Source organism: Anopheles bellator, chromosome 2, assembly GCF_943735745.2.
Source record: "Anopheles bellator chromosome 2, idAnoBellAS_SP24_06.2, whole genome shotgun sequence".
Classification (NCBI taxonomy): Eukaryota; Metazoa; Arthropoda; class Insecta; order Diptera; family Culicidae; genus Anopheles; species Anopheles bellator.
Window position 1 is genome coordinate 38,529,048 of NC_071286.1, and position 23,635 is coordinate 38,552,682.

Below are 23,635 nucleotides of genomic sequence, written 5' to 3' on the forward strand. Positions count from 1 at the left end.
TTTGGGGTGAAAATAAACTCTGGCCGTGACGTTGGCGTGTGTGTATTGGTTTTCTGGCGTCCAGCCAAACACGCGAAACAAAGTGCCCCGAATTCCGTCACGCTCACGCAATCCGTCTGTTTGTGTGTGAACGTCCGATTCGCAGGACACGTTGCGACGTGTTCTAATGTTTGCTTGCTCTCGTACTGTTAAGCACCTTGCCACCGGCTTCCTATTACGAGGCGTGATAAATCATTACACAGCCGGGGGTGGCGGCGTACCCGGCCAGCCCTTGAGTTTTATCAGTTGTCTCTGTTGATTTTGAACGGCGCCCAACCAGCACACGGCGACATCACCAACGATCGTCAGAATCCGGAACGAAGACACGAAGGATCGTGTTTGTCCGTGAACGCCACCACCCGTACGTGCCAATGGAAGCGCCACGCGTGAAGCTCAGTCCGAATCCACGCCAACGGGCGAGCTTCCTTTCGGTGCTAACTTTCTGGTGGACCGTCGACATGTTTAAGAAAGGTTACAACAGCAAGTTTGAAATCAACGATCTGTACACGCCGCTCGACGAGCATCAAGCGGATGGTTTAGGTGATCGGCTGGAAAGGTGTGTGTCACAAAATGATGTTCATTGCAAGCGATCCTTGGCCTAAATCGATATCAATCCCCTTGCAGACGATGGAACGAGCAACTCGCTCGAAAGGATAAAAATTCACTCTATCGGCCGTCTTTGGTACGGGCTATATTTCGTACCTTCTGGAAGGAATGGCTTACGCTCTCCGCGTTGGCCCTGCTGGGCGAAGTTATTCTGCGGCTTTTACAACCCATCTTTTTCGGCCGACTCTTGCTGTACTTCAGGTGAGTTGCCCATCTAGCACGAAGTTAAGTTACGTACCCTTAACTATCGGTTTTTGGTAGAGCGCAAAGCAACACTTCCCACCAGGAGGCAGTGTATTACGCGATCGGTATGATCGCTACACGAGGCGTTATTGTGCTGTGCGACAATCAGTACGGGATTCTCACGTGCCTGACGGGTGTGCAAACGAAGATTGCCGTATGCAGTGTACTGTACCGGAAGGCGTTGCGTCTCTCACGAACCGCCCTCGGTGAAACATCCGCCGGGAAGGTGGTGAATCTACTGTCGAACGACGTGAATAGGTTCGACATTGCTTCTTACCTCGTGTGTTTCATGTGGACATCGCCCGTCGTTATGGTGCTGTCGGGCTTGCTGCTTTGGTACGAGATCGGTTGGTCTGGCGTGATAGGCATGGTAGCGATCGTCATCATTACGCCTATACAGTGTAAGTACTGTAGTCCTGTGGCCCACAAGTTTTAATATGAAAACAGCAGTCCACACTAAAATTAAAATTGATTGAGTTGTTAACAGTAGGTTGTTTTGCAAAAAAAGAACCAATTTAATTACGTACACTGAATTCGGCCGCTTCTCGCACTGCACTCCTTCTTCCAATCACAGCCTATACCGGCACTCTCACGTCACGCTATCGTCTACGGACGGCACTGAAGACGGACGAACGGATACGGTTGATGGACGAAATCATTGCTGGCATCGCAGTGATCAAGATGTACGCCTGGGAGCTACCATTCGCAAAGCTCATTTCGCAAGCACGCTATAAGGAACTTCGCGAGGTTTTGAAAAGCGGTTACCTTCGAGCCGTTTATATGACATTTCAGCTTTTCACGACCCGTGCCGCCGTTCTCGGTGTTATGCTGGCGTTCATCATGCTCGGGGAAGACATTACCGCGGCGAAGGTGTTTGTGGCAACGAGCTACCTTTCGAACGTGGCCTATACCATGGCCGGTCTTTTCGGGAGAGGCATAGCTGAGTTGGGCGAAGCGCGAGTTGCTGTCCGACGTCTGCAAGCATTTCTCGAGTACGACGAAGTGGAGCCCTCGAAAATATGTGCCAGTGATTCCCACGGTCCAGTGGAGAATGGTGACCAAGGGGAAACGAAACGTCTGCTTAATGAAGACGACCTTCCAGCAGATGGCGTAGCAATTACGATGCAAAATCTAACGGCACGGTGGAGCAGCGGGCCACAAGACTCGATTGACCGAGCCAACCCAACGCTGGACTGCATCGATATCGAATTTAAACGAGGACAGCTGATTGGCATCGTGGGGCCCGTTGGCGCCGGCAAAAGCTCCATATTGCAGGTGCTGCTGAGAGAACTCCCGATCGAACGAGGATCACTTCTGATGGGTCGCCCATCGTCTATTGCTTACGCCAGTCAGGAACCATGGTTGTTCAGCGGGAGTCTTAGACAGAACATTCTTTTCGGCGAGCCACTCGAACAACACCGCTACCGGCAGGTGCTGAAGGTATGCGCGCTGCAAACGGACTTGGCACAGTTTCCGGCTGGTGATATGACGCTCATCGGTGAGCGTGGCGTGTCACTGTCGGGAGGACAGAAGGCTCGCGTTTGGTAAGTACGCAGAAGAATTTGTGTTGATCGGTCGGTGACCTTTTTTGGAATAAGTATAAACTTTTCCTCAGCTTAGCTCGCGCAGTCTACCGAATGGCCGATATTTACCTTCTGGATGATCCACTCAGCGCCGTCGACGCACACGTTGCCAAGCATCTGTTTGACCTCTGCATTGCGAATGGAGGGTTGCTTACACGCCGCAATCCGGCGGCTACACGAATCCTGGTAACACATCAGATTCATTTTCTCCAGCAAGCGGATTGGATCGTCGTAGTGAAGGAGGTGAATATACTAAACGTACACTATATTGTAGACCATACATATCTCAAAAGCAGGTTATCACATTTTTTTCCATTTCGAAAGGGCAAAGTTGTAGCTCAAGGTACGCCACAGGATTTGCAGCAACGAGGCATCCAGCTGGAACACAACGACAACGAAGAGTCGGAGAGCACTACACAAAGTGGTCGAACGATATCGCATACCTCAACCAGCTCAACTGCCACATTCGACAGTGCGGCCTTGGAAGATCCGACCGAACAGAGCACTGACGGTGATCAAGCAGCCAAAGATAGGTTCGAAAAATCACCACGTGAAAAGCTCCCAGGATCCGCGGTTTTTCTGCAGTACGCCTCCAGTGCCGGCAGCTGGCTGATCTTCGTTTCGCTGATCGCTCTGTTCGCCATCACACAAATCGTTGTCAGTGTGGCCGATTGGTGGGTTTCATTCTGGACTGCACTCGAGGAACAACGGACGGTAGCCTCTTGGACAGTTAATGGCAACGCTGCCGCCACACCAGTCAATTCACCGGCCCTGGCACAGGACACTTGCGTGTACATCCATACGGCGCTTGTCGGAACCATTTTCATCGTCGCCATGACACGTGCCTTCGGGTTCTACAAGGCATGTGCCCGTGCGTCGCAATCGATTCACGATCGGGTCTTTGAGGGATTTATTGCGGCATCTGTGCGCTTCTTCGAAACGAACCCTTCCGGTGCCATTCTAAACCGCTTCTCGAAGGATATGGGATCAATGGATGAGATGCTGCCGAAATCGATCATGGATGCAACGCAAACGATACTCATGTTTGTTGGCGCCATGATGGTGGTGATGTTTGTTCAGCCATACTTTATGCTGCCTGTTCTATTGCTGCTTGGTGGACTGTTCTTTTCCCGCCGCATCTACTTGCGTACATCACGGAACACACGACGCTTGGAGGCAACAAGTAAGTACTAGGTATCGACATTTCGTCGCCAATTGCGCCGAATTACTGCAGTTCATGATGTTGTCTGAATGAGGAAAAAATGTAGTCATTTGAAAACTTTGTCACTTTGCAGCTCGGTCACCGATTTTCTCCCACATTGCGGCCACCCTCTCGGGGCTGCCAACGATTCGCTCCTACGGTGTGCAGAGGCTACTCGTACAAGAGTTCGATACGCACCAGAACGTCAACACCGGCGCGTGTTTCATGTTTCATGCGGGTCGCATAGCATTCGGCCTGTTTTTGGACACGATCTTTTTCCTTCTTCTTTCCTCGGTCACCCTAAGCTACCTGCTCATCGACAGCGATGCGATTGGGGCCAGCGTTGGATTGGCCATATCGCAGATAAACAGCATCGGCAGTCAGATGCAGTTCGGGATCCGGCAGAGTGCGGAAATGTTCAACCATCTGGTAGCGGTAGAGCGACTGTTGGAATATCGACAGCTACCTCCGGAGGAAAGCACCAATGACACCAAGAAGGCAGCTGTAACTACACCCCCGGTGCTTCCTGTTTCCATATCAGCCCAATGGCCCGAGCACGGTGAGATTGAGTTCCGTAACGTTTTCCTGCGCTATGCGGAACACGATGTGGCCGTCCTGCGCCAACTGTCATTTACCGTGGCGGCACGCGAAAAGGTTGGTATCGTCGGAAGGACGGGCGCCGGCAAATCGTCCATCATTGTGGCCCTCTTTCGGATGGCGCTCGTCGAAGGTGACATACTGATCGATGGACTAAACACGGCCGATATCACTCTGGAGCGGCTTCGGTCGCACATATCGATCATCCCGCAAGATCCGGTCCTGTTTTCGGGAACGCTTCGACGCAATCTCGATCCATTCGAGAACTATCCAGATGCGTTGTTATGGCGAGCGCTGGATTTGGTCGAGTTGCGCGAACTAGCCAGCGAATCATCGGCCGGCTTAGGTTTGCACTCGTTCGTTGCGGCCGGTGGACAGAACTTTAGCGTTGGTCAGCGACAGCTGCTGTGCTTGGCGCGAGCCATCCTTCGCGGTAATCGTATCCTGGTGCTGGACGAAGCAACGGCCAACGTCGATCCGGATACCGACCGATTGATTCAGCGTGCAATCCGGGAACAGTTTGCCGACTGCACAGTGCTTACGATCGCGCATCGCTTGAACACGATCATGGACTACGACCGGGTACTGGTGATGGACGCCGGGCAAGCGGTAGAGTTTGGATCGCCCATCGAGCTGCTGGAACGTCCCGGTGGCATGTTCCGAGATATTGTACTTGCAACCGGAGCGAACGAGGCGGAGAATCTTCTCAAAATTGCACAAACCAGACCCACCAAGACCGACCAGGAGAAAGCTAAGATCGCTTAGCACGTTTGGGCATCGCAGCGAACGGATTCGAAAAAATCTCAGAAAGTGTCTTGATTAGTTCGTACTTAACTCTACGGTAGACCGTAGCCGTAGCATCTTTTACGGAGCAAAGAATAAAGTCGATGAAAAAGGACAGTTTTTATTAACTACCTTGTCAACATATGCGTGTTATGCCAAAAAAATGGCAGGATAAGAAATGGAATTGGAGTATCCCTAGGTCACGGGGAGCTGTTTGACTGTTCCACTTGGCGTGCTGGTACGGGCACTAGCACTTACCATCGGCAAGTATGTTCTTTTTTGCCACTTTGGCTACTGTCATGCACTGCTATAAGGACGGCTAAGCAGTCACAAGTACAATTGATTTCTTCTACGAAAAGATCTTTACGTTTCTGCTGCATCCTAAGCGTTCAAACTAACCTCTATGGCAATTTTGGTGCATTTACACACACTCATGATTGCTCGAACAAACAACTGCAAGTACCAAGAATCCAATTAAAACCGAACGAGGATGGTTTCGTAATTTTGAATTACTTCCTGCAATCACGGTTAGTCAATGGCACGTTTAGCTATGCTTCTAAGACGGCACGTGTTAGGCACTCTGTTTAAAACACGTGAATCGTAATGTGCGGAAAGTGTTCGGGCCGATTGTTTACAAACAGGCTTACCTACTGTTGTGTTTGGAGGAGTTTGGAACAAATTGTAGCTTCTAGAGGTGACTTCACTAATCAGAGATAAGACTGCGCGTTCCTATCTCTCTTCACAACGTTCCATGGATGGAACTCCGTTTTAACCGTCTTCTATGGAGGGGAAGCTTTTCCTACCTTTGGTGTATTCTAAAAATATGACTTCCGTCCTCTTTCGCCTCGATCAATATCACAATAGTCGCTGCCTTCGTGAGAACCAGCTTGGTTCTCGGTCCGTGTCAATTTCTAGCTGATACGAGCTTTACGTGGCGACAGTATCATCGCCGGGTGCGATAGCATCGTGCGCCAGTGCAAGCCGCGGTTTCGTAGATTCTGCCTGATTTGTTTTCCACGACAAATACGTGTTCCAAAACACGGCCACCGATTGCACCAGCAGCACCTGATAGTTCAGTGGCACGAGATAGAAGTTGGCCAGCTGTACCCACGGCCAGACGTAATAGTTTGTCAGCAGAATGTCACCGTACTCGTGGTGAAGTTTGCGTTTTATCTCGCCTATGTTGTTCCCCTGCAACAATCCGATCGTACCGATGAGCGTTCCCAGAAAGATCGGTGCAAAGATGAGCTGGTCGAGGGCAACCTTCTTCAGCGTGGTGACCGCTTTGCTGCCTCCCCGTTGGCCAACGTGCCGGTCGAGCACACCGTACCACTTCCGCAGTCCAGGACCCTAGGCAGAAGAAAAAGAACAGTAAATAGTCGGCATTGCGGAGGTAATCGGTTCACCCGTAACACTTACTCCAACGCAAAATCCAATGCTGAAAAATTTGAAAGTTCGTAACCCATCGAACGATTTCCAGTCCTTCCGCTCGATAAATCCTTGGGCGATAACATCCCCGATCCCCATAAGCAAGCCTGATTGAACGGATTGCACCAGCACCGGGTAACGCACGAGCGCCCGCTTGTACAGACTCGAAAGAGACATATTTTCACTAGTTCTAAAATTTCGAAAATTACTAATTTTCTTTCAACTGGCTGCACGAAAATAAGAAAAACACTATCACTAGTCGCTGTAGGGCGACGAAGAAAGGGGGCACGCGAAGATCGATAGTTCCGCGGTTCCCTTTTGCCGACAACGCGCGTTGCCTTCTTCGTTATCTCCTCGACCAACACAGCTGATTTGTCAGCAACGTCAAACGATCACGCAGGGTTGTATTCGAACCTGGCGTGACGCAGAGCAAGAATTTAAATTGCTTCGAATAATTCAAACTGTCCGTTACAATGTCCAAGGCAACTTCGTGTTCGTGACTTTCCGCTCGCACGAGGAGCCAAATTGATAAGACTGTTCTAACATTCAAAACAATTGTTGTTTAACGCAAAATAATTAAGAACGCGTTCTCGTAAACTGTTTTTATTCTTCAATAATATATATGATCATTTTTCTTTTTAAATACGATGCTTAAAATGTACACAATCCGTCATAATTTTGTGTGTTTAGTGTGGTGTCAACGGAGTACGAATTCTTTTGTGCCTACACAAAAGATTTCCTCGATGTACCTTTCACTATTCATTGGCCAGTAAGCAATCGCCGAATTCATTGGAAAATCATGTTACCAACTAGTGTCAGTGAAGTGTAAAATAAAATTATTGTTCAAATTTGCTGTTTGGGTTTCTTCCGTTCGTACATCCTTCGTAACGTTTCATTCATTACAAATTCTTTTGTGTTGGTTTGCATCATGTTACTTTTCACTCGAACATCATTTACCGAAATAGTTGTCTAATTCTATATATTTTCTTTTAATCATTGTTTTCACTCAATAGATTTGGTTCCAAACAAACGTTACATCTAATCCTTATCGGTTTTATAAATTTAAATATTTTTCTTATCTTGCATTTGATTTTTCTTGCACAATTGACACATATTTAACAGTAAAGTTGGTATCCTCCTCGGCTTGGCTGTTATTATCTCACTCTCTAATCGCCTTTCATCGACACGAATTGTCTATTAAGACCAAGCCTCATTCGTAAAATGGTTGTTAACACCTCTAAGCTTCGCAAGCACGTTATTTTATCTGTCTTCACACACCGATCAACATTCAAAAAAGCGTTGACCGAAGAGCGTTTTATTTTTCGGTTAATCAAGTATGAGATGCACCAAACCACTGGAAATCACAAATCAAATTGAAAGCTTCACAAGACGAAGAACGATGGGCGCAGAATTACAGAGAGCGAATATTTTTGTACAGAATACGCTGTCGCTACGAAGTAGGCAAGCTTCGTTTTGTTATTCGTTCGATATTCGCGCTGTTGGTCTAACTATCACAAGAGAATACTCTTAGACTGGCTTTGTAATTCAACTTCGGTCTCTTTCATAATTGAACAAGCAATGTACGAAAGAGAGACTTTCTGTGCAGAGAGTCACTCTACCCTAAATGTTTAAGGGGAAAAATTAAAGCTCACAAAATGTTACACTTTGCTGACACAAGCTGCTCTCTCGATAATGTGTATTTGAGTTATTATTCTTAAATATTAGCTAGAGAGAGGGTGAAAGAGAGCTTACACGCGGCTTTACCATAACCGAGTGAAAGCCGAAAGTCACAGCAATGACTTACTTTTTCAAGTAATCCGTTCTTTTCTGCGGACCGTCCCACGTTCAGTGTCACAGCGCACACTATGCAAACCGGACAATTTCGTTGTTTATTGTTAGAAACTTAGGAACATAAACATTGATACCAGCTAGGTGAATATCCTTTTTTTTTCGTTCACTCATCCACCCTCCTCCGGCCTTTGAAGATTATAGCCTGTGAGACAGTACGAGACTTTAAATACAAGAAGCCTTGCCTACCGCTACACTAACGTTATTCTAAACTATTTCACGAAGCTTACAGTTTCTTTCCCTGTATTATGATGTCAGAAACAATCTAAATAAAGTATAGCTATCAAATTCTGTTGTGCGCCATGGCCCATAGGCTTTTAAAAGCTAAACAGCAGTGCCAAAAGCGAGAAAATGAGAATAAAGGAACCATGTTTCATATCCAAAGGATGGTTTGTCAGAAAAAAAACATTTACTCCTGTGCACTAGCAGTATTTTAGTTTGGCATATTAGAATGAGTCTCTTTTTTTATTTTGAAGCAAATAATCCATCTTGCCAATGCCGTTGTGGCACTACTACCGCTAGAAAGAAAATATACTGATTCGGTTGACTTTTTGCTCTCGAATGTGCCTTTTACACGAAAGCGCTAATAATGTCACTTCCGGTTAAGGTTGGAGTTTTGTTAGATTCCGTGGAAAGTGCATTATTCCGAAGAAGTGGCGGCTGCCGAGTGGAAGAAATTCGCAGTCTCGATGCTCGAGCGTGTTCGCAGGTTTGTGAATTAAAATATAAATAAATCTACGCTTTCCGTGGCGCAGGGAATACTTGTAAAGGAACATCTGTGTGCAGTTTAGTACTATTAACGATAACATTTACCTGCGTCAGTTCACGTACCACTAAATAAGAAAAAAGCTCCATTATCACGCTCAGGATTGCGCTGCCTGTTTCGTGCGTTTGGGTGAAGACAGCGTTTCACCAATTCCACCCAACCATGTGTCTGTTCGTGGCATTCACCACATCACAACATAATAAGCATTGTTGGTTGACAACATAATCGACTCGTCGGAGTACGGAGAACGCAAGAATGACGCTTCGCACCCTTATTTACACCATGTTCTTATTGGGACCATCATGCCGGTACGTAGTCGCACACCCGTCCCCTTCGGCGTGAACCCGTTTCTTAATCGAAACCCGAATCTACTTGCGCCACCCAGTGAGTCCCCTCTGAGCCCACAATTCTGTTTCTGGCCTAACTTCCGTAAGATTCTCAGCTGTCTAACTACACACCGAGCGGTAAGAATATGTATACCACGGGAGCAAGCGGTATGCTGTTCCTACCTAGCGTGAACGGAAATACTCTCTACGAAAATATCTTTGGCTTGAACAGTATACAGGAGAATCTTCGATAAGTGTTAGTGGCTGGTGATTCTGGGTCGTGGTGAGCGAGACATCGTCTTGTGATCGCGGCTTTTGATAGTTTTTGATAGTGACCGTTTGATAGCTTCTCCTTTGATAATGCTTGAAAGTAATCTTCAACTGATGCATACATCCCGAAAGCGCGTAGTGCCGGGTAGAGTAGAGTGCAAACCCTGAACGGCTTATGCTATGTTGCTGCTGCCCAGCACGCCGCGACCAAGGTTCCATTATGGATCAGTTTTCTTAGCCGTGAAAAATAATTGTGGAAACTCCTAAGCGGGAACTGTGACCGAGAGTGTCCGATGGTGAACCGATGAGGCGTGCATTGTGGTCCGTTTGCTAGCTACACTCGAATGGTACTTTTTGCAGGTGGTGTCGGATGCCGGTCCTAATTTGGTTGCCTACCTTACGTAGCCGTCGTGGTCGGTGGTTGTCCGCCATTCGGTGGTGCTATGCTACTACTAAGTCCACTTCCTTCGGGCGATTTACCGGCACATTCTGGGGACAGCGATAATTATAGTAAACATTAGCTGTTTAATTTTCTTTTCATCCGATTTCTAATAGTGACGCGTTATAAATTATAGTTAAGAGATCCATTTAATACATTATTTACAATAACGAATGGTAACACTACTGAGTTTATACAATTTAAGTGACAAAATTACGGTTAATACTAAATTAAGCAACAATCGCGAAATATTTCGGAACGTTGCGAAAAGCATAGTAGTAGATAAATCGCATTCAACTTTAACGAAACTATTTCATGAATCAGTATTTAGACGAGCGGTTGAACCGAAACATAATCAGTGACAATTATTAGCAAAAGTCTTTTATAGCACATGTTTTGTGCAAATTAGTTTCACTATGTGGCAATATGTGTAGGAATCATGTTGGTTTGACACTCACCTGAGGTAGAGAGGGCTCCCAGTTGCGTCGACAGGTCGGCGGTCGTCGTGGTGCAGTGTGTACCCAGGATATCTGGCAGCGCGTTACGACGTCCTATCCGACCAGTGTTATAAAACTGATGGTGGAACTCGTCCGACGCCCTGTCTCCTTCCACACGCGTACCGGGACCACCTCCACCATCTACGTCACTTCCTACTGGTTGCTGGGTGTTACTACCGGTCCGGTTGTCTGCTTCATTCGCTTCGCCACGTAGTTTGTCCATGGTAGCTAATTTGATAATTCTTAGCACTGTTGCACATTGCGTGGCCAGTAAGTGAGGAGGAGCCATGGGATGCGCATCACCCGTACACCGGAAGAATTGGAGGCAAAGTTGCGGAACGGTCCAGTTTTTTTGCGATGAAACATTCGTGCATGCAAGCGGACATGAAAGAAAGGAAAAGAAATAGATCGAAAATAAATATCAGAACCCACGACAGCACACCATGGGACCGCAACTAGCAATCCGTCTACTGCGAAAGAAATTAATCAAGCAGCAATGGACACGACGACCTGAACGTATTTTGCAATCCTTTTCTTCTCCGATTTAGTCAATTAAACTCGTTCTGGTCGGAAGGTTGGTACAGAGCGTTGAAAAGGTTGTCACGCTTATTTTTTGCCATAGTGACACGAAGACGAAGCTCATATAAAGGAGTTGTTTTTGATAGGGCAACTTAGATTGAATCAAGATGTTGTCAATGTGGTCAATTGGTATGAAAAGAGTGCACTTGACGTACCTCTGCTAAACAGATTGATGTGCGAAAAAGATTAGGCAATGAAATGTTAAAACATAGAAGAGAATCATAGACAACTGATGAACACCTAAAATAGCTACGATGAACGTATTGGATACAGCTTTAAACGAAGGACAAATTTTGTAAACAGCTCACGAGTTTACGAAACAAGGTGGCGTAGAGTAAAAAGTTGTAATCTAAAGAAACCAGTAATGGGACAGAAAATGAAATAGACCACAAATAGCAAATAGCTTTATTATGTTCATTTGCAAAATATATTCGAAATAACAAAAAACAGTATTTCAAAATGATTTTGAATTACGGTGCAAATAAAATTACACGACTATTGGTGCAAATAGTGGCATGTTGCTGCTTAGCTTCAGGTCCATTGTTGTCTATGCTATAAAGCCGTACAAAGCCTCACATTTCATCGTAATAGACGGAGAGAAAAAGGAAAGTCAGAACAATCCAGAGTAGAAATTTTATGATGGTGACTGTGTATAGAACACAAACACGCAAACCAACCACTAAGTCTTGTTATGGGCCCATCAAGCACGGCCGACGTCCATGCTGACTTCAAGCTGCACTTCGTGGTAATGATGGTGGTTTTAGAACATCGTTGTACACTTGTTACAAAATGTAATGACTTCCTTGCGCTCAGCTTTGTAATGAGATGGCCTCAAGCCAGACGACCATGGTTCAGTGCTTTCTAGTAAATTGTCACTATTACCGACGGCGGCAACAACAAACCGAAGTAGGAATTGTGCTAAACAAATGAAACCAAAAGAACACCAATAGCTTTGAGTAAAATAGGTGATGTTTTAAAACATAATATTTGCTTTAGCTCATTGGCAAAATCAAACCACATGAAAGCATAAATACAACAAAAACTATGTTTACCTCTTTTTTTTTAATTATAGAGGCGTTTGGCAGTAATAGCCGATATTTGCCTCTAATATGTTTACCTTAAAATATACAAGTGTTTAATAAGCCGAGCCTATCGTCAGCACACACACTGCCGAGCACAACATTCTGCAGTTCATTGTTCCATCATAACTGGAGGGCAGTTAGAGATAAAATTGGATGGTTTACGTGAAACAAAAATCAACACACGAAGCCTCTTTGGGTCTTGACGTCAGACGAAAAGTGACGCAGTTCGGAGTGCCCCTTCTATCGGTCGTGTGCGTCGCCTTGATAAGGCCTCGTTTTTGATAATTCCATTTTTGTTTCTTCTCTTGGCGCGATAAACGGTTGTCAACAGGCAATTACGCGATGCAGCCCTATTGTTTTTTTGGATGTATACACGATTTAATTCGAAATTTTGACGTGCGACACGAGGAGGCGAGACTAAAATTAAAGGGTTTTGCATAGTCCAGAGCGCTCACACAGCATCGCCGACGATAGGAATTTTTCCTTGAGTCAGTCGATCAACATTCCCAAAACATTCTCTTGCGAATTCAAGGACATATCACCTTGGCAGAACCGTCTTCCATCCATTTTGCAAAGAAAGCCAAGCAAAAAACGACTCACCTTTCACTTATTATTTGATTACCTTTGGCAACAACAACCTGCCTCAGACACGAAACGTTGCTCATAAGATAGTGAATGCATGCTCGTGGTTATGTTTAACAATGTAAAACCCAGCGTTTTTATCACACCAGTGCATACCAAACATAACACCGATCGAGTGTCGTACAACTCTACGGGTAGCAGCAGCAAAGATAACCCGGGAGCCGCGTTAATTAATTCTCCATCAGGTGACTGCGGTAGCTCCATGCCACCGGTTAGGTATGTCCCGTTGACACGATGATGATACCGACTGCCATCAGCGTAACTGGGCTTTTAATTGGTGGACGCGAAAAGTTAGCGCAACTCCCACTGGCAACTGTAAGCAAGCTACTATCCTGTGTCGTTCATATGCCGTCTGTAGGCTGTGAGATTTCTAAATATGCGAACTCTTCGGAGAGGTGGTGTCACGCTACTCCAGCTAGGCGAGCGTTGGTTTAGGGAGTCGTCCCACCTACTGCTGCACCGCTCCACGACGCTCGAAAGCTACATAAGCAGTAATCATTCATAACACCCACCAAAAACGCAAGCCGTTGGGCATCGTTCCGCGGTACCACCTAGCACCATGGTCTGTAGACAGCGTTCACGCCGGTTCCGTGCGTGACACACGAGCGCCTTTATCCTGCGTCAACCAAGCGCACAAATCGTACGTGCGTCAATTCGTTGCAAGCTCGAGGAACATAGAAAATTGATCAGCGGCCAAGTGACATCAATAGAGCGCACCCTCCCGTGAGCCAAGATGGGTTGGTTTGCGTTTCAATCACTGCGACACCTAATTGAATCGGACATGTTTCACAACGGACGCTGGCAATTCAATTAAACATTATTGAAATCAACAAGTTTTACAATCCAGCAAGGCAGGAGCACCGAGTTGGATGCGTTGGTGTGTTGAACATGTGTGCGGAAGATAAACAATATTGCAGCGGCGAAGTCCTGCATGGATGCTACATAAATTTGGCGTGTCTTCAATCTTCAAGCAATAATTCATGTTAATGTGAACGACTTAACGAAAGGACATTGTGGACTAGCTACAAAGATCAATCAAACACCGGTTTTTGTTAGTCACAAAAGCACTGCGGGTTTATGGCTGTGATCCGGGCATGTCGTGTGGAACGGCATTATTCTAACTGCTGGTAAACGAGTGTGAGCAACAATTAAAAAAGCATGATACAATCTTAGCGTGTTGAGCCGCTTGGATTAGCAGTTCAACGGCAACGCCAGCCATCCCAGGAGCGATGCTGGCCGATCGGGTGTGGCGCACTACAACGAACCATTACAAGGAGAGAGAGCAACATAAAAGTGTACCTTGAAAGCGCGTGAACGGCGTCACTAGTTTGGGTTTCGTGACGGTATGGAGCACCCGTCTCTGTTGCTCTTGTTGCTGCCGCTGATACCGCTGTTGTTGCTGATACGCCGGCCGCCTGCTGCCACCGTTGCCACCACCATCTTCTTCCTGCCGGCGACTGTCTATACCGCCGTCCAGTATGCAATTTCGATTACTCTGGTGGCCACCTCCCATTGTTTCTGACGATAATTGTGCGGGCCGCATGCCGTTTGCTTTCATTATTAGCACAACAACTATCGGCCGAATGGCCAACAGATTTTAATTACGGACCCAGATTAGTCGTGGGCCAAAAAGGTGCTTCCAGCCTGTTATCGTGCCGTTATAGCCAAAGAAGAACTGGTTAAACTTTCACTGGAGCAAGCATTTTCATCCTTTGCTTAACTCACAACAACTACCGATGCAGTGTTTTGCGCACTAAAAAGCCCGAGGTTTTCAGTGGCAGCGACAAAAATATTTACAATTCAAGAAAATAAATATATTTTCACTGGACACATTCGAAACGCAATTTCGCAAGCAAAGTTTCGGAAAAAGAGTACGGAAGGAAAAAAAGGAGAAAAGAGAAACAAAAAGAAAGTATAGAAATAACAGTAAAAGAATTAGAATGATTCGTCTAAAGTTGTAAGGGTGATGAAAGCGTTATATACCGCGAAAACGAAGGTGAAAAACATCAATAGTATTTGAAGCGCTCTTAGAGTAAGCATAATACAGCTGTTGAATGTTCTCAAAGGCAAAAATGAGATAGAAAGGAAAAAATAAATACAACGAGCAGGTGATCAGGGAGAGAGAAAGAAAGAGAGACATGAACAACATTATGGTCACAATTGTTGAATGATAGAAATTAAACGCTGTCTCGTTTTCGTTCTTTTTCAACGTATTACGAGATTGATTCAGAAAGTGGTGGCCCTTTAATGATACGTCGTCTGGCTGGAAAAAAAACGAACCTTCGAGCGTGTCGGATGCCGTCTGTAGGGATTGCCAAAGGCGAACTTGATTGTGGGCTGCGAACACACCCGACAGAGCGAACAGCAGGAAGTGATGTCACACTTGAAATCCGTTTTGCTAGCCAGCATAGCATTCCATCGGGTTGGCGGCTGCTGTCGGAAGAGAGAAAAGTGAGACAACGTGTGTAAAAAAGGTGATAAGACACTTGACACCATAGCGTCAGGCCCTGCGAAGCCCTGCAAAGTACTGCGTTGCCATTCGGTAAAAGGAAAACAATCGCTCGACACATAGAGATCTCGTCGAGCGAATGAGCAAGAATAACGGTGTCACGGATCCAGACGGCACAGGGTGGGGAACCTTCCCCGGATACCAGACCCAGTTGAACAATCGCGACCCGGGCCGGTGTGGTGTTGCCCACAACTAGTAAAGCAATGGTGGCTCTCTTCCTACGCTTTTCTCGGTTGTTGAGTTTGCCTTAGAAACGGTTTGCGGTTGTGACCGCTTTTCAACCACCGCCAGTCGGAAACTTGGTCTACCGGTAGCCAATGGATTCCGGTGATTGTGCTCCACCATCACCCATCACCCGTTCCTGCTTGTTCTGGGTACTGTTTCCTTCTACGCCCGTCACCAAGACGATGATGATTTTGCGGTGTTCCTGCGATTGCTGCTGACGGCTTTCTCCATTACACTGCCGCGTAAGGAACCACGGAAGTTATTCAGTCATCAATCATAAGGACATCATATGTGAATGTAAAGGTCACATTACATTAAACCAACGCCACCCCGATTGTGGAGTGCGCACAGGAGCACCTCCATCTTCGAGTGCGCTGTCCAACTTTCCCAGTGAACTGTCGGCCAGCGAAATCAATTAAGGGCACAAACAAGAAATCGAACCGGGCGAAAGAAAATGTTTATAACATAATGATTTGCACAAAAATCGATTCAATCAGGATATATGTCAATAGGCGCCATTAAAATGATTTCATTGATTTTGGTTGAACATGTAACTGACGTTTCATTGCTGGCTTCCTACAGGGAGATTACATTCAAGTTTCCCGTTTAAAAGTTTACCAATGTGGCTGATTCATTCTTCCAATCGATGAAAGAGGAATATCAACTTATAGTTTGAAATTTCCAACGATTAGTGTCACTACATAACAGGGTCTTCGAACGCACCTGAAAAGAGCAGCACAATGATCTCATCACCACCCGTCGCAATATTAAGGAAGCCCCTGGAAACCCGGACTTTGGTTAGCTTGGGTTAGTTACGGGTGCGATAGTCGGGTTGCGTTTGTTCGACTACCATTCGAACCAGACAATAATCAGTCTGTACCTTGTGGAAAATGGAAAATGACGACCGTGTTTCGCTTACGAGCACGACAGAGTAGCAAATCACGGCTTCGGCTAATTCGAAGCGCAGCCCTTGCCTATGACCTTCAGTCTTAGCCCCCGAGTGTGTATTGTGCTGTGAGCTACCATGACTACCTGACGCGCCAGGAAGGTGGGAGTGTCAAACCGCGAACTGGAACGACTGCTGTCCTTGGAGTTCGTAAAACAGACCTGTTGTGCACCCGGCCACGGCACCATTACGTTCCGTAAGCCACCGGCGAAGTTCAACACCATCGTCAGGGGCCACATCTTCCACCATGTCACTCCCGGGGGAAACTCAAATTGAAGTTTTAACCGCTTCATCACCCGCCAAAGAATGAGTGTTCCAGCAGTAGAAGGGAACGTTTCGATTACGGACACGAACCAGCACGGGAGGTATGCGCTGCACGTTCGTCCGCACCATCCCGCGACCCAACCACGCACCACCAACGAACGATTTATATTAATGGGTCACTAGCCTTCCGATCGATTGGTGCTCGGTCGGATGGGTCGGCGCCACGGTTAGCCTTCCGATCTCGGCGCTAGTGGTGACGCTTTAATCAACGTGAAATCCCGCCAATCAAAACGAGGCCAATTGGTCAGAGGAAACATGATAGGAGATGGGAGAACGAATGGCTGACGGTCGCCACTGCCAATGATGAAATCGATCTTTCATTAGTGACAATCTAAGCTGCCGGAGTGCTTCCGATAACCGCAATAATGTTCACGCGGTAAATTCTACCCAGTTGTTTGGCGGGCTTCACACCAGAACCAAATTTCTGAAGCAACCAGCAATGCTGCGGGTCCAACGTCAGACATCGACCAACGTCAGCTATTACCACACATCTACCACAGCTGAAGAATCACTGCCACCAGCAAGTAACGGACAGCAGTGAACACCAACCACCCAAACCTAAACAGTCGGAGTGCGTCCGTCATGGGACGCTACGATATTTATTGGACTAATTAATTGATAGCATAATTGACGAACGAGTCAAATTGCGTATCAGGGATGGAATGGAATGAACAAATTAAGACACTTAACACTTTGGGGTGAATTGTTGAAGATTGTTGTGCCACGCAAATTTGGTGTAGAAATTACGATATTGGAACGTTTAATCGCTGAAGGTTGCTGCTAATTTTCTTTTCACCCCGCATCAACTATGACATCTGCTCGGTGAACCCATCTGCTCGGTACAAGTCGAAATATTATTCTGCAGTGTGAATACATTCATTACATGTATAACCGATAACCAAATCAGCATTAACGCCACGATTCTGCTTTCATGCAACGGGTGCTCATTATTTTCGGGTGAGGACGATAACATGGCCATTTCACAGTTCTTGCACCGCATAACCTTGGGCAGGTCGTTTCCCTACCCTATGGAATGGCACAAATGTTTTAAACGGCCATGAAAACGAACCATAGCCAGACGGTTAATTGACCTCGTTGCCTTCTATTCAACAACAAATGTTGGTTTCATAATAAAGATCGTGGGTTATAGAATCACCTTACAAGGTTGCAGTGTACCATTGTTTATTCATTCGGACTTGTGTACTGATCACAAGTATTAATGTTTTAATGATAATCTCTTAATAATAATAGATAAAAGGTTGATTTGTTCCAACTTTCTATTAATTGTTTATTGACTAACATTTTTAAATAACTTATTACGTTTATTTTTGATTAAAATAAACATTGTTGTAGTGGATGTGGTACAGATTTCACCACAGACCGAATTGCAGCAGTGTTACAAGTTTTCTGCCTTTTCGGAATGCTTTCCTTCAAACCAACACGACCAGATCAACGAAGCGTAGGAATCATTCGCTGGATGCTCTCTGAAGCGAAAAGTAACGTCCGAACGGATTATTCGTTATTTACCTTTTTGCGTCACGTCCGATAAACGTTCTCTTAGTTTTCCTCATTTAAACTAGTGCACCAACTACTGAGCCAGGGACCTGCGACATCCCCACTCACCCCGATCGATCCCACAAATTGATATAATTGTTAAATTAGGGAAAGCTGCTGGTTCAAATTGCCGGCCCAAATAAAAAATGGAAGCTTGCACAATAATTCCCCGGACGTATTCTGCTGGGCGTGAAAACAACCTCCCTCGCCTAGCGGGATTCAATCAATCGTTTCCGAAAACAGATGCTCCTGTAACGAATGCTCTCGAATGGCGCACAATCGACATTCGTTATAAACGCTAGAACTAGTGTGTTGCATTTTTTCCTTTCCCATGTTTCGTAACGGTGATGCGGTATCCATTTTAAGCTCGGGTTTGCTTTGTTTACTTCAATGCCACCGCTTCACCAAGGAGTCTGATAAACATAATCAACATAAACATTATTATTATTGAACCAACTTAAGTTTTGGGAAAAGCGTTGTCGGGTGAACAATGTAAGTAATCTAAAGAGATAAGATTTTCTTTTCGTCCGATCACATATTAGGTGACTAACTATATCTGTATGAACACTGACAAACAAAGTAGTAGTCGTTTTTGGCGATTCTCACCTTTATTTGGGGAATTAGTATTTGGTCCTTTCGTGGCTGTCAATCAACAATACTCTTCATCGCAGCAGCCATTGGGCAGCACACCATCGTAGACACATCCACGCAAAACTACACAACCGGCTCGAACAAGCACTGAAGCGGATAACGTAACGTTGCTGATCGAACGGACAACCTGCTTGGCTCGATGAACGCGAAAAAGAAGACCACCCCCAACGGTGCAGCGTTGGCCTTCTTTCTCTCGGACTTAGCGCTCTTCTCAGCAACGGTCGGGTTCACGGTCAAGAGACTTTTCCGTCACGTCGGCGGTAACGGGTGCGGATTCACAATGCTAACTACCATCACGCGCGCGCACGCACTCACTCACGCACGGAACCACCAGCAGCGCGGCGTTCGCCGATAACGCGGATCGCCGGAGCGGGATGCTGTGCACCACGCCACGAAACTACGCACTTCGCACGCACGTAACAGTGTACCTTTTCGACGGTATGCGTTAGTGGAGCGGTGGTTCTTTTTTCCCGCTCGCTCACGCGCCAGCCCAGCGTACTGAAACCAAGGCCATCCAAAGTCGCAGCAGCGTATGCGAAAACATTAGTGTTTTGGCAAAAAATTGTTTCCGTGACGTCACGACTGAAATGAATCCGTCGAACGGTGTTAAGAACCGATTATTCCATCGATTACGATCCAACGACGAAGGAGCGCTGCTGCTGCTGATAATGAAAAGTATATAACACAAATGATAACCGTACGCTCAGATATTCAATGCACATGCAACGAATGTGTCGTCACGGGCACGCGATACACACATAAACACATACACAACCAATCGAATGGAGGCAAACTTCAAAGCGGTAAACAGCGATACAGCCACATCATTTATCTCACGATGAGAGGAAACTGGTGGTCACCGTGGAACGAATCAGTCGCAAGCGCGCACAAGAAACAAATGCACAAAAGGGCGAAGGGATCGCTTTCTCGCACAGATGTCCGGCGTCTCGCCGGCCTGCCAAACACTTTGCTGCTGATTGTTCGAGCGACTGTAGCGAGAAACTAAGAATGTCCGAATCCCAGAATCTCGCTGGCGCTTTGGAACTGTCAAACGGGGATCTCTGGCTGCGTGCGTCCAACGCGGTTTCTAGATACCCACTTACTCAAGGTGGGCACAACGCACATCTTCCGGCGATAATAGGCAAAAATGCTCCATATTTGGCGCCGAGATAAGCAACATAATACATAATGTTTGCAAACAAACATTTACATTTACCGTGAAACAATTTGATTTATATTTTAATTGATTTTTGTGTTTTTACTGATCACCAACGATTGTTCTAATGGCCAAATGTATCAAGTTCATTTAAAAAAAACTATTCATGTTTTGCTACTGGGTAACGATTTTGGCATTGAATTTCTTAAGTTCGGTAGATGTTGAATGTCTAAAAAATGTGAAAAATAGCAGATTTTTTTGTAAGTTCACAACGCTGTGTTAAGCTAAGAAATATTTGTTTCGCTAAAAGAAATCAATTATTTTCTCAGTAGACGCCTTTAGTGATTGATATTTCGTGAAGTATAGAACATACAGTTTCAAGTTTAGACTCGTTTTTAATTAATCGAATACTTTACACTTAAAAAAAATGCTTTCACTATTTTTGTTTGTTCCATTCGTTTGTGAGTTACAGGATGTTAACAAAGAAAATCAACAAAGAGAAAATTCCGTACAGTTTACAGTTTTTCTTTGATAAACTGCGTGCTTCTTCGAAAATGCAACCTTCACCAATGAAGTTGTGAATGGAGTTTATTGTGCCGATCTTCCAATAGCTAGTTACGTGCAATTTTTGTTTAGACGACCCGTTTCAGTTTTTTTGTGTTAAAGATACTCAAAATATGTCGATAACATCACAAAAATAATCAAACTTGATCTGTAATCAGAACCAGGAGCTAAATAAGACTTGTACCACCACACGAGATTAAGTGACAACTATTTATAGTGTTCAAGAGTTCTGTTCTCTTCCTCTTGGACATCAAAAGCGATTTGATGCCCCCACAATGCCACCAGTGATGGTAAACAATTTCCTCCATATCGAGTAGTTCTCTTTGGGTTTGATCTATAAATAATAATAAGTAAGTGAATGAAATTCAGTGAAGTGAAATTCAATATAGGAATTATAGGACTGTACTCACTCATGGTTTGTATGCTGTTCGTGTTGAAGTGTGATATGGGCGTTGGAGATAAACGAAAAAGAGGAGGAACAGGAGAGAATACAGGGAAGCTAACAGGGAACCGCAATTCATCATGCACATCAAAAGACCCTGCCGAATGGTGGCTTTCAGGACGGAGGATCTGGGTTTGATGTTATAGGAGTTCGAGTTCCGCGGTGGGTCAGCATGGGCTTGAGGAGGTTGCAGCAGTGCGTTCGCAACAACTTTTGGTGCGGTTTTCCTCTATATCTTAGGGAGCACTTAATCGATCGCGAACGCACTTTAACCACATTTTCTGGCATATTTCAAGCGATAGGCACACGTCTGCTGCCACGACCTCCCAGGTTTTTTTTCGGAATGGGACATCTCTACAGGAGAAATACAGTATAGGATTGGTTTGTACGGATTGTGCCAATTTTAATTCCTCATTGGTTGCCTGAGACACATAGTTACGTAGCCACACAAACACCAGACACAACCAATCGAAGGCAAACACTTCAAAGCGATAAACAGCGATACAACAATATTATTTATTTCGTGACGAAAGGAAACTGGCGGTCACCGTGGAACGAATGAGTCGCAAGCGCGCACAAGAAAGCGTTTGTTGTAGCGAGGAATATCACTGTATCGGCTGTCGGCGTGTTCAGGGGCCGTTTGGGGTTTTGAGTGTTGATTTTAAATTTCCTTTATCCTTCTGAATTTAAATGTGATGTATCACGGGCGTCAAATATCGAGCATTTTCGCCTATAATCGCAGGAAAATGTGCGTTGTAGGCACCTTGAAGAACATCTAGAAACCGCGACGGACGCACGCAGCCAGAGCTCTCCGTTTGACAGCGCGAGTGCACAACGGCAAATCGTAGAACAAAAACGAGTCAGTATCGAGCTCTGTCGTCGTCGTCGCGTTCGTTTCATCGTAGCACGCTTGTGAGGATTGGGCGAAAGAACAATTTGAGGACGTTTTGTCTGCCTGGCTCGCCACGGCCATTACGGTGCACGAACATTCGGCGACTTCAGCGAGCGGTGCGGCGAAAGGCTGGATTACGGACTGTTTCTAACACATCCGAGTGCCAACGTAAGCTCGTCAAGAATCTTGAGCAAAAAGTAGGTGAGGTCGACAGAATATCGGCAAGCGATAATGGTCCTTCTCCTGGTACGGCGTAACCGGAGTGTGGCGGTGGGGCATACGGGAAGGTTTGCACAGCAGGAAGTCGTGCTACGGGAAGGTGCGGTTTAATTGGCAGGTGGGGCAGGGAAAGCCAAGCGGAAGGCGCTAGAACGGAAACGAACACCGGTCACTTACTCGTGGGAAGACAGTGAACGCGATTGGCACACGTTTGAGGGGTTAGGAAGGGACCGAATTCGCACATCAGCGGTCGCGCTCGGTGTCTCTCTTTTTCTTGCTCTCGGCTAACCTAAGCCTGGTGCCAGCCGCCGCAGCCGACACACGGTTGGTAGTGGTGTTGCACGCGCCACCATCGAATGGCAGCGATGATTATGATGGCGGCAGCGAATCGGGAAGAAACCATGCCGTGCTGCTGATCAGGCTCGGCACGAACGGCATTCCTCACACATCGCACCCAGTTTGTACCGTCCAGTGATCCTAAGCTCAATGGAACAGGTAATAGAATAATCATTAGTCGGGCCAGTGGTCCACCAGCTACGCAAGACTGGCGAATCAGCCTGGTGTCCGAGTAAGTTTTCTCAGTTGGCGTTGGCTTTCGCTGGAACACCTTCAACCATTGTGGGGAATTCGGATGAGCATCTTGCCAGCTTTTCAGGGCGCGTAAGCATACAAAGGTAGAGGGAAAGAGATGAGACGAGAAAGAGCAGTTTAGGAAACAAGGCCAAGAAAGGCTGCTGCATGCAGAGGTGTGGAGCGTGTGAATGAAAAAGAACGGCGAAGAATCAATCGCCGTACTTTTTGGTCATCGTCATCGTCGTCGTATTGTCATAGCCTTATTCTTCTCCGCGACTTGCTGTGCTTGCTGGTGTGTGTATCCGCCCGGGAATCCATGCGGACGGAAGATCATCGAGAAAACCGAGTGCAACCTACGTTGTTACTGGTCCGTCAAAGTGTTTAATTTCTTTTTTCTCTCCATGGTGCTTTTTTACTACTGTGCGTTTTTGGTGAATGTGCCTGTGTGCGTGAATACGGAATCGAACAGAAGGGTTCTACATACGTGCACTCGTGCGTGTGTATGTGTGTGTTAATGATTGTACGTACCTTGTGTCACTGACATGCATCAACGGCGGCGGTGTGCCAATAGTAGCAGCACACGGAAAGAATCATCTGCAATATAATTGTGGAAAGAACAGCGGCGCATCCCAAACTTCTGGAGGCAGGAGC

General features: G+C 46.1%; 3 protein-coding genes across 3 annotated transcripts; 1 reads left to right on the forward strand and 2 right to left on the reverse strand.

The window, feature by feature from the left end:
- The first annotated feature begins 410 nt into the window (after positions 1–410).
- Positions 411–5,171, forward strand: LOC131209170 (ATP-binding cassette sub-family C member 4-like). The gene is made up of 7 exons (XM_058202168.1): positions 411–595; positions 664–846; positions 907–1,289; positions 1,463–2,432; positions 2,504–2,714; positions 2,796–3,654; positions 3,767–5,171. Exons 1-7 carry the CDS (start codon positions 411–413, stop codon positions 5,032–5,034), a joined length of 4,059 nt encoding a protein of 1,352 aa, XP_058058151.1. The 3' UTR covers positions 5,035–5,171.
- LOC131209171 (protein Mpv17) lies at positions 5,149–6,785 on the reverse strand. The gene is made up of 2 exons (XM_058202169.1): positions 6,472–6,785; positions 5,149–6,402 (listed from the first exon to the last, which is right to left on the reverse strand). The coding sequence occupies exons 1-2, from the start codon at positions 6,655–6,657 to the stop codon at positions 5,980–5,982; spliced, it is 609 nt and encodes a 202-aa protein (XP_058058152.1). The 5' UTR covers positions 6,658–6,785; the 3' UTR covers positions 5,149–5,979.
- A 334-nt stretch (positions 6,786–7,119) lies between these two features.
- Positions 7,120–14,603, reverse strand: LOC131212976 (uncharacterized). Its single transcript, XM_058207079.1, has 3 exons — positions 14,229–14,603; positions 10,588–10,875; positions 7,120–10,179 (listed from the first exon to the last, which is right to left on the reverse strand). Exons 1-3 carry the CDS (start codon positions 14,485–14,487, stop codon positions 10,088–10,090), a joined length of 639 nt encoding a protein of 212 aa, XP_058063062.1. The 5' UTR covers positions 14,488–14,603; the 3' UTR covers positions 7,120–10,087.
- Positions 14,604–23,635: the final 9,032 nt, after the last annotated feature.

Bases quoted from the DNA above. Each gene is read 5' to 3' on its own strand.
- LOC131209170 (XM_058202168.1), top strand. From the start codon at position 411: ATGGAAGCGCCACGCGTGAAGCTCAGTCCGAATCCACGCCAACGGGCG. The intron at 847-906 runs GTGAGTTGCCCA...GGTTTTTGGTAG, and splicing joins CGACTCTTGCTGTACTTCAG to AGCGCAAAGCAACACTTCCC. The intron at 2,715-2,795 runs GTGAATATACTA...CCATTTCGAAAG, and splicing joins GGATCGTCGTAGTGAAGGAG to GGCAAAGTTGTAGCTCAAGG.
- LOC131209171 (XM_058202169.1), bottom strand. From the start codon at position 6,657: ATGTCTCTTTCGAGTCTGTACAAGCGGGCGCTCGTGCGTTACCCGGTG. The intron at 6,403-6,471 runs GTAAGTGTTACG...TCTTCTGCCTAG, and splicing joins GCATTGGATTTTGCGTTGGA to GGTCCTGGACTGCGGAAGTG.
- LOC131212976 (XM_058207079.1), bottom strand. From the start codon at position 14,487: ATGAAAGCAAACGGCATGCGGCCCGCACAATTATCGTCAGAAACAATG. The intron at 10,876-14,228 runs GTACACTTTTAT...AATGTGCAACAG, and splicing joins GCCGTTCACGCGCTTTCAAG to TGCTAAGAATTATCAAATTA. The intron at 10,180-10,587 runs GTGAGTGTCAAA...CGCTGTCCCCAG, and splicing joins GGGAGCCCTCTCTACCTCAG to AATGTGCCGGTAAATCGCCC.